The sequence below is a fragment of the Cryptotermes secundus genome, unplaced genomic scaffold (assembly GCF_002891405.2).
Source record: "Cryptotermes secundus unplaced genomic scaffold, Csec_1.0 scaffold2419, whole genome shotgun sequence".
Classification (NCBI taxonomy): Eukaryota; Metazoa; Arthropoda; class Insecta; order Blattodea; family Kalotermitidae; genus Cryptotermes; species Cryptotermes secundus.
Genome location: NW_019736438.1, coordinates 56,112 through 67,046, shown reverse-complemented (window position 1 = coordinate 67,046; position 10,935 = coordinate 56,112). Strand labels below are relative to the sequence as shown.

Below are 10,935 nucleotides of genomic sequence, written 5' to 3'. Positions count from 1 at the left end.
GATGTAACGGATAGGTGACCAGCAAGATGTAACGGATAGGTGACCAGCAAGATGTAACGGATAGGTGACCAGCAAGATGTAACGGATAGGTGACCAGCAAGCTGGCTAGTGCGAAACTCTCCTCAGGATGTTCCTTGGGCCGCAGTCACTGCGAAGTTTCCTCATTCGGCCCAGCGCTCTACATAATTGGCCACCCCCGGTGTAGATGCATGTTTTTGATGCACTGTCGTTCTTCATGTATTCAGATACATTTTACTTTCAGTGAACTGTGTCTTACGTTTCGCTCTGCTGAATCTCGACAACTGCGAGAAGCCTTGGCATTTAGCTTCATTGTTGTAATAAACTGCACATAAGCTTCTTTATTGCCACAACCGGTTTAATTCGTTTTCTACCAGTATTCCCAATATTGTCATCTTAATAGTGTCGAAATCTGGTTTAGAAGCCGGTTCTTGCAGAAATGAAACCTCACTACTTCGCATTATTAATATTCGCATTATCTGTGTCTTTATCTCTTGCGCAGGGATGTATTCGCGATAACAGTTTCGTGACCTGTAGTCGAGCAGTGAATATGCCCGTTTCCTTGCTGCATATGAACCTGAACAGTATGGTGTATACGCTACACAATGCATATTAATCATATAGTGACGCAAGGAATTTGGATAGCACCTCGTCGTTTCCTTTAAGACTGAGTAAAACGACGGAAATGCTTGATCGAGTTAGATTCATGTGAAATATTTATTCTCAGTTTACCGTCCACCGTCCAAAAATATCAAGATTTAAAATTAAATCCTTTTTAAAATTCGTTACGGCACTTAATTTTTCGGGTCACGCGGTATCGTTGTTGTTTGAGGCACTATGCTACAAACCAGACGGTCGCGGCGTCGATACCCGATGAGGTCATTATATTTTTCATTTGACATAATCCTTCCAGCCGCGCTGTGGACCTGGAGTCGACTCAGCCTGTAGGAGAAGTGAGTGCTAGGAATCTTCCTGGCGTTTAAGGGCGGCCGGTGCTTAAGGCTGACAACATCACCGCCATCTATGAGAAGATTGTCTAGAAAATGTGGGAGCCTCGACATCTCACAACCCTATGGGGCTCCACGGTCTGTTACAGGAATACTTTTACCTTTTTAATATATGTTTCGGCCTACTCGGTCATCATCAGTTGCGTTGAAATTCTGGGGAACTGCTGTGCTTCCAGCGCTACTGCATCGCTGTTTTCGTATTTACAGTACTTTTAAATGAAGTCGGCATCCACGCTGCACACTAGACACACAACAGGCATACTAAATAAGACAGTACGTGTAGCAGAGGAGGAACTACACTGACTTCATGTAGAAACATTGTAACGAAAATACGGATCCCAGTATCTCAGAAAGCACAGCAGGTCACCCAATTTCAGCGCACCTGATGATGGCCGAGTGGGCCGGAACTGTGTTGCAGTGACGAATTTTAAAAAGGAGTTAATTTTAAATCTTGATATCGTTGCCTGGTGGACACTAAACAGCTGAAAATAAATTCTAATACCAACTGCAACAGGTTGCTAAGATTCAGAATTCTGTAAAGAATATTTGAACATGTAGCACCATTACACAGAGTACAGTCGGTTAGTGTCGTTTAGGGAATTATCATCATCTGTTGTGAGAATCATAGGGAACACACAAGTTCGTGTGTGCGCAAAATAGACGGTTTCTAGATGTTAGCGAAAACGACAGAATGGCTTGTGAAATCTATAGTTTTCACGCTAATTAATATCGAGTCTGCGGTCATATGGGATACTGAACGAGCTGTCATTAGGCGGATAATACGTACAGCACCGAAAGGCAGGTTGAGTGGCGACTGATGAATAGGAACGATTTCCGGGAACGAGGTCGTGACGTAATCAAGGCGCTGTGCCAGCATTTCCCTAGAGGGACTGAGGTTAAACGTAAAAACGCGTCAGTCAGGATGGGTAGTTTCTCGGCAGAAATTCGAACCGAGTCCTTCCGGAATCAGTAAAAAAGGTTCGGTTCTTGAGATGTGGCATCGTGTAGTTTGATAGGTACCAGTGTTCTATGGGAATATACTTCATACATCTTCTGGGTATAAGAAGTTAAGAAATACCCTGAAGAGAGAGGCATTATATCGCGCCGAAAAGTATGTGACACGGCGAACGGCCTCAGATGCGAGAAGCATAGTGAATTATCGGGAATTCCAAGACAGGTCAGCGTACTGTTTCAGTGTTTTATTTAGCAGGATTACAGTACATGAGGTACATACACGTAAAGCAGGTAATCGCATGGTCAGGCGGTTTAGTAATGCTTGTAGGCCAGAGCAGGCGGGCCGTATCTCGGAGCTGCATAAAAGGGGCTAGCATGAGCTGCTGGGGCGGCATATGCCACTGGAGCGACAGCCTTAGCCACGGCGGGGGCGGCATGAGCCACGTATGCTGCTGGCGCGGCATATGCCACTGGAGCCACAGCCTTAGCCACGGCGGGGGCGGCATGAGCCACATATGCTGCTGGCGCGGCATATGCTACTGGAGCCACAGCCTTAGCCACGGCGGGGGCGGTGTAAGCGACGGGAGCAGCATGAGCCACGTATGCTGCTGGGGCGGTATATGGCACTGGAGCGACAGCCTTAGCCACGGCGGGGGCGGCATGAGCCACGTATGCTGCTGGCGCGGCATATGCCACTGGAGCCACAGCCTTAGCCACGGCGGGGGCGGCATGAGCCACGTATGCTGCTGGCGCGGCATATGCTACTGGAGCCACAGCCTTAGCCACGGCGGGGGCGGTGTAAGCGACGGGAGCAGCATGAGCCACGTATGCTGCTGGGGCGGTATATGGCACTGGAGCGACAGCCTTAGCCACGGCGGGGGCGGCATGAGCCACGTATGCTGCTGGCGCGGCATATGCCACTGGAGCCACAGCCTTAGCCACAGCGGGGGCTGCGTAAGCAATAGGTGCAGCCACATTAGCCACAGGGGCTGCGACGACGGCGGGTTCACGGTGCACGACGGCGTTGAATCCGTTCAGAGGGTCGGCGGTGTACTCGACGGTGCGACGTGTCCCGTCAGGCTCCACCAGGCTGTAGCTGCCCTGGACGACATCTCCACTGCGGGTCTCCTGCTGTCCCTTGGAGTCTCCGGTCAGAGCGTCCTGCACTTCGTAAGCGTAGCTGTACTGCGCCGGCGCCGCCGGATGTGCGATTGGAACTGCGACCTTAGCTACGGGGGCGGCATATGCTGCATAGGCCGCAGGTGTTGCGTAGGAGGGGCCGATCAGCCCGGCCCTTGTCATTGAGATCGCTGCCGCCAACAGGAACAGCTGCAAAGGGAACCCAGACATATCGGATTTGCGGTTCTCACAGTTGCATGTGACGCCGTGTAGTCTTGTAGAGTTCTGCCAACGTCTTTCTCGTTTCCTGCTTTGCTTACTTTTCGTTTCTCTGAAACGTCGATGAACTTGTACAAGACTACATGGCGTCACATCAGGTAACAGAGTTCATATCACAGCCTGTTCTCACGAAACCGAACGCTCCTGTCAGCTGCCCCCTACGTCTCTCTCGCTCCCAGGTTCGAATCTCAACGCGGAGACGGACTTTCCTGGCTGAAATTTTAGCATTTCCTCAGTCATTTCCGACAGTACCTCAAATTATAGCATGATCACTTCTTTCCATGAACTTTCATAGCTCAGTGGGTATAACGACTGGCTGGACGACCAGAGTTCGATCCCCGGCAGTGGCAAGATATTTTTTCTCATATCCATAACGTCCAGAACGGCTATGGGACACCCAGGTTCAAATCCAGTGGGTACGGAGGCTGTTTCCCCGGGAGAAAAGCGGCCGCAGCGTGAAGCTGACCACTCTCCTCCATCTGTTGCCGACATCAAGAATGGTGGAACTATACCACCACTCGCCCACACGTCGTCAGGGCGTAGTAATTAATTAGACACAGACAACTTCATCTTTTTTTACCTTGTTTTCCAGTTGAGTGATCTTTGTGTTATTGGGCGCTACAAATCTTTGAGCTACTCACGGTTCCGTTATGTAACCACAAATAAATAAGCAAAATGAAATTCAGTACCTTGTGCCTACACTCAACTTGTCGAGTCATTCCTGTATCGCTCTGAGTGGACTTCAAAATGGCGGTGTGCGCGAAAGTTTTCTTTTAGTTTTCGGTTTTATGGCTGTAACTATTTAACTATTGGAGCTAGGAATATGGTATTTGCTACGGTTGCCAATCATAGACATACCTACACATTAATAATTAAATATCATTTGTAAGTTAACAGTTCTGCATAGTGATTAACTTCATACCTTGTACTAATCTCCTAGTATGATTAGAATGATCAAGTCAAGGAGAATAAGATGGACAGGGAATGTAGCACAGATGGGGCCGAGATGAATGCATATAGGATATTGGTGGGAAAGCCAGAAGGAAAGAGACCACTGGGAAGATTAATACGTAGGGGGGTGGAAAATATTAAAATGGATGGTATGGGTTGGATCGATCTGGCTCAGGATAGGGACCAGTGGAGGGCTCTTGTGAACATGGTAATGAACCTTCGGGTTCCATAAAATGCTGGAAGTTCTTGAGCAGCTGCACAACTGACGTATTTTCAAGACGGCTCAGCTCCATGAATGAATGATGGAATGAATAAATTAAGTCCGGACACGAGAGGTGCTTGGTTTTCTGCAGGTGTTTTCAATGAAAGCCGTGAAATAATCCACGCAGACATCCCTACCAATTCAACTCTATAATCCTCGTGTATTCTCTTGTTCGACTGTTTTTAACCTATGCTGGCTGTTTCCCTCATTCCTTCCAGGGACATACCTATATGGTACATTAATTAGGCCACGACCACTTCCTTCCGCATCCTTTCAAATCCATTATTTACTAATCATCCTACCGTTTGTCATTGTATGGTTTGGGCGTCGTTAGCTGAGCCATGAACGAAACAACAAAATCCTTTTGAAATTTTAAATTCCCACCGTGGTGACTATGGAATGTGATGCCGTGTAGTCTGGTAAAAGTTACCCAATGTTGTAGCAGACTACACGGCGATACATCACAAAATATTACTCTGCAGTCATAGTCCTTGTTCAAGACTTGTGAGTCCGTGTAGTTTGGTAGAAAGGTGCCAGAATTTCAAGGAACTCAGTATTGAGGCAGGAGAGCTCATGTTGGTAACCTACCAGACTACACGACGTCATGTCCTGTTATTCACCGCCGTGTGAACCTCACACCTGATACGATCTGCAGTCTTGAGGAACGGAGCCTTGACACTTCACTTACCTGGACGGCCATGTTGTGAGCCTGCAAGCGACAGACCGGTGTTCCCAGCCGCTTATATATAAACCTAATCATCTGCAGATCCCTTTCTATAACGGGCACCTCCGCCACGCCTTGACCCCCGCCCTCCGGCTGTCCAGATTGCCGAGTGTACGGCGTAAAGTAGGAAATCGTGCGCCCCTTTGCTTTCCCCCCGCCAGGAAATGCTGCTCGAAAACATTTTGGCCTCTACATGTCTTTGGGAATTGATAGCTTGGGGAGAAATGTTGCGGAAGTTTATTCTGTATCTTCTACTCACTGTCATGTCCTTTGTTTATGTTCTTGTTTTCTCATATTAGAAAAATTAATGCGTATATCAGCCTCGAAGAAAATTTTCCCTGGTTTCTCCTTCACCGTCCAATTTTTTCGACGTGTATACACATTGCTAGGCAACGACTTGGTAAACGCATTCCTGCAACAATAAGGAGCCCATTGCTAGGCAACGGCCCAGTAAACACCTTCCCGCTTATCCCGCTTAAGAGCTTGACAGCAGTAGGGAGTCCAGTGCTATGCATCGGCGCCGTAAACAGGCTTCGTCAACAATGCAGGTTGTGTTTTCCGTTGGGTCCGTGCAAAGTGGGTATAAGGAAGGCGAATTCTGAAGCTTACAGTTGTTGTAGGAGATAGGTCCGACTGTAGGTCTCACTCTAAATGGACGAAATATTCCATTTGTAAATAGTGCAAAATATCTAGGTGTAATCTTCGTTAAGAGAGTTACATGGAGATTGCACATAGAAATGATCGAAGCCAAGGCCTTCAGAACATTCATTAGAGTATATTCCCTATTAAAAAATGAGCGATTGAGAGCTAACATTAAACTAACCCTCCATAAAGCGCTTATTAGATCCGTAATGACTTATGCTAGTCCCGCCTGGGAGTTTGCGGCAGACACTCATCTAGTGAAATTGCAGCGCCTGCAAAACATGGTTCTCCGCACCATTGGCAATTTCCCAAGGCGCACACCGGTCCGCGATTTGCACATAGCATTCAAAATCCCATACGTATATGACTATATAACAAAATAATGCAGGAAACAAGCAGAAGTCGTACAAAATCATGAGAATGAGAATGTTCGCAACATCGGACAAGGCGAAGCCCGCCATAGAAAGTATAAGAGGCTTAAACTTGGCGGCGGTCAGGCATACGACCGTTCAAGTGACTAAACTGCCGTGGTAGCGATTACTACTAGAAATAGGGCATAACTTGCTGTACTGACCCTGGGTTGACAGAGGCCTTGTATATATTGTACATAGAAATAAGAATTAAGATTAAATTGTAAATATATGTAAATACTGACAATGGACTTACTAACACAGACTATGACTAACAAATGACAGACCCGACCTCTCGTCAGAGAGGGCGCCCCAATTGAACAGGACGGTAATTTTCATATAAAGAAGAAAAAAATTCTGGTCAAGAGCTCCAGTCGGAGCTCGACACCAAGACAGACAGACTGACTAACCGTCAGTCGTAAGGAGACTTCATAGCGATTTGAAATGATAGTTCCGGCGATAAATCCGTTGCCAGGAAACGGATAGTGTGTCCTAGTGATTTCTGAAGTGGGTAGATCAGCGATAGCACTATAATTGTTGGTGATTCAGAGTGACTGTAAAAGATGGCGTTAATAAATCCAGTCATCCAACCCAAACCCCGTTATTATTGGTCACGACCCTAAATACATGCCATTATTAATATGGGTGTTGGTAAACAGGATCAGAGGATTGCATCTGGTTTGAAGTGACGCACGGCAAGGTCTATCTGCGGGATATTATGATAAATACTCGTATATTCTCCTAGCGACTAACTTATCTAATGAATCTAGGAGCAGTGTCTATCCCCACTACTGCGTGCTTCTGCCGGCCATTGAACCACGTGTTTATTTAACGACGGTTTGAGCACCTCAAGCCGTGTAATATAGATGATTACTGAGAAATGAATTGGGAAGCATACGGAAGGACGCGATCGTAAGGTAATTTGAGGTATTATCCTAACATTCGTCTATATTGTGACGTATCGACCCACTGCTGGGCAACGGCTCGATAAACATGTTCCCACCGAGACAGATTCTTGGAAAACAGCCGTTGCTGGGTAATGTGTATAACAATACTTGACAATAAAGGACACCCAGTGCTAGGTATCGGACCAGTAGACCCGCGGCTATAATAATACGAGACAAGAATGAAAGGCGTTTTCTGTATGGTCCGCGCCGACATTGTTTTGCTAGGCAACTACGTGGTAACACGCCTCTACAACAATAGAGAGGCTGTGTTTTTGTGTGCTGCCTGGTCCGTGCCGAGGAAATATAAAAGAGTCGAGTTCCGAAGCTAGCAGCTGTAGGAGTACAGAAGAGTACAATGAGTACAACAGAGAGTACGAGAATGAGAGCTGAAGGAGTACAACGGAGTTGTCGGCAGGAGATAGCCACGGGAAGTTAGTAGTCGAAGAAGCATTAGAAATCAAGCTGTGGAAACTTAGTGTGTGATTAGAAGATTTAGTCACGGTGAGACTGTTGTAATTCCGTTACCAGGGTAAGACTAGTGAAGAATGAGAATCCTAGTGCGTGTAACGGTGAACTGTAATATTGTGTAAACCAGCGATACCGCTGCGTTGCTTGTAAGGACAATCCAGAAACTCAGTCAAGATTGGCCAGTCGATCGCTAGCTGCAGTACGACAAGGACGTCTTGTAAGTGCACCGCTACTGAGACAGATACTGCTAGCGAAATACGACGTACGCCTCAGGGCTATCAACAAACAGCAAGTACTTAATCTACGTAATATACTTATACATTTAATATAATTATTTATTATAATCCGCCTTAATAAACAAACAACAAATCGAAATAGAAATAAAGGCTAAACTAATAGAGTGCGGCCTAAGGCCAAGCTCCAAATCACATGCACAACACACAGTCAAATACGGACTCGTATGCAGAGCAAAACCCATCAACATCATACATGCATATATCATCACCCTCCTTGACACAACCAGTCACAATCAACAACATCAAATACATAGTACCGCAACATACTATAGTCAGCCGACGAATACCACACAAATGTTCAATCCAAAGCAATTATCACATGAAGATTATCCACCACTACCAAGCCACTCCCAAAACGAATGGCATACGATCACCTATAACAGAAAAAGAAACAGAAACAACGAGGAGCATGGAGAAAATCAACATCAAAAGAAGAAACAGGTTTATTGGCTAGACAACCCAACAACAACTAATAATTATTAGTTGTTGTTGGGTCTATATTGTTGGTATATCTATTATAATAGATATGAAGGACTCTCTGAGGTATAAATGGAAACAACAGTAGATATCGCAAAAAAGGAGCCCAAACCACCACCCATATTTGTAGCAGGCGTAAAAAACATAAAACCATTGATCCAACTGTTAGACGAACTAGCAAAAGATAACTACACTACAAAAACATTAAGACATGATCAGGTGAAAATACGACCACTGAAGAGCGACGTGTATAGCACAATCCTCAAAGCTCTAATGGGAAAAAAAATACGGAATTTCATACATATAAACCTAAGAAAGACAAAACCTTTAGAGTAGTCTTGAGAAACATGCATCCAACAACTGACCTAAAAGAAATAAGCAACAGCTTAGCAGAAAAAGACATATGGTCATAAACATCTGGAATGTAAAGCAAAGGAATACTAACGTCCAACTACCACTGTTCTTTGTTGACCTCAAGGCACAAGATAATAAAGAAATATACAAAGTAAAACTACTAATGAATACGTGCGTGCAATTCGAGGCACCTCACACCAAACGAGAAATCCCGCAATGCATGAGGTGCCAGAAATACGGGCACACAAGAAATTATTGTCATAACAACCCACGATGTGTTAAATGTGCTAGGAACCATCTAACCAAAGACTGCCCTAGAAAAACAAGAGATGAAGAGGTCATATGCGTCATCTGCAAGGAGCATCACCCAGCCAACTATCGAGGATGCATAATACACAAACAAATACAACAAAAAATTTATCCAGCACTACGAGAGAGAAAAACGGATACAGAAGTCACACAACCGGGCATATCATATGCACAGATCATGAAACCCAAGATCGTACACCCAGTCCAACATGAAGGTCAGACAAAATCAACTGCACCACCACAACCAGCTAATGACTTAACTGAATTAAAACAAATGATGAAAAATCTAATGGATCAAATGGGGCCATCAATAAATCTAATAGCAACTCTGGTCAACAAATCCTCACAATAGCTGAAGTACTAAAAATAGGAATCTGGAACGCCAATGGATTGACTCAACACGTACAGGAAATGAAAATATTCCTACTACATAATAACATAGACATAATGCTAATCTCAGAAACACATTTACAAACAAAAGTTACATAAAAATACCAAACTTTAACATATATCACAGAGATCACCCTGATGGGACAGCACACGCAGGCACAGCAGTAATAATCAGAAACAATATCAAGCATTATGAGAAAGAAGGATACAAACAAAAAAATATACACGCTACTAGCCTAGTCATACAGGAACATTCAAGCGAAATAACAATCCCCTCGATCTACTGCCCGCCAAAGCATAATAACAAACACAAAGACTTTGAACATTTCTTTAAAACTTCGGGCAACAATTTCCTGGTGGGAGGAGACTTTAATTAAAAAAACGTACAATGGGGTTCCAGACTTACAAACTCAAAAGGAAGAGAATTACTTGCTACCATGAACAGCAACAACTTAAGCTACTTAACAACAGGACAACCCACATACTGGCCAACAGACAGCAGAAAGACTCCGGACATACTAGACTTTTGTGTTACCAAAGGACTTAACACAAAAAAAAACCTAGTGGAATCAAGCCTAGATCTCACGTCTGATCATACCCCAATCATAGTCACCATGTACGCCCAAATACTAGAAAAACCGAAAGAACCTTCCCTACATAGCAAGAATACGAACTGGAATTTGTTTCGGGAAACATTAGATAAAATAGTCACACTGGAGACCCCCCTAAAAACAGAAGCTGACATAGATGACGAAGTAGAAAGATTAACCAAGGCAATCCAACTAGCAGCATGGCAAGCCACACCAGATCGAAATGACAAGGGAATAAAAAAGAACAGCCCAATTATTGTTAAACAAAAAATCGCAGAAAAGAGAAGAGCACGAAAACGATGGCAGACTACCAGAACAGAATCTGACAAGAGCATCTACAATAAAAAAACCAAAGAATTAAGAAAATTACTACAAAAACTAAAAAATGAAGCCATCCAGGAGTACCTAAAGGGATTAACTGCGACAGAAACTACCGATTACTCACTCTATAAAGCAACGAGGAGACTGAAAAGACCTCAGGTGCCAGCACCACCAATAAAAACGGACGAAGGCAAGTGGGCAAGAAGCAATCAAGGGAAGGCCGTAACATTCGCCAAACACCTCTCCTAAGTCTTCAAACCTTTCGACAATGAGACGACTCAAGAAGAAGAATACGAAATCAACAACTTCCTAGATGCACCCTATCAGATGAATCTACCAATGCGAAACTTCAAATATAAAGAAGTGGAAACGGTCATCAAAAAAGAAATCAACCCCAAAAAAGCTCCTGGATTCGAC

General features: G+C 44.6%; 1 protein-coding gene across 1 annotated transcript in view; it reads right to left on the bottom strand.

Moving 5' to 3' along the window:
* The window catches only part of LOC111869973 (calphotin), a 10,280-nt gene extending 4,987 nt beyond the window's left edge, over positions 1–5,293 (bottom strand). The window contains exons 1-2 of the mRNA XM_023861876.2: positions 5,279–5,293; positions 2,379–3,308 (exon numbers count right to left, since the gene is read on the bottom strand). Of these exons, the coding sequence (XP_023717644.2) occupies positions 2,379–3,308; positions 5,279–5,290 (942 nt within the window). The 5' untranslated portion in view covers positions 5,291–5,293. The remainder of the gene's footprint in view (positions 1–2,378; positions 3,309–5,278) is intronic.
* Positions 5,294–10,935: the final 5,642 nt, after the last annotated feature.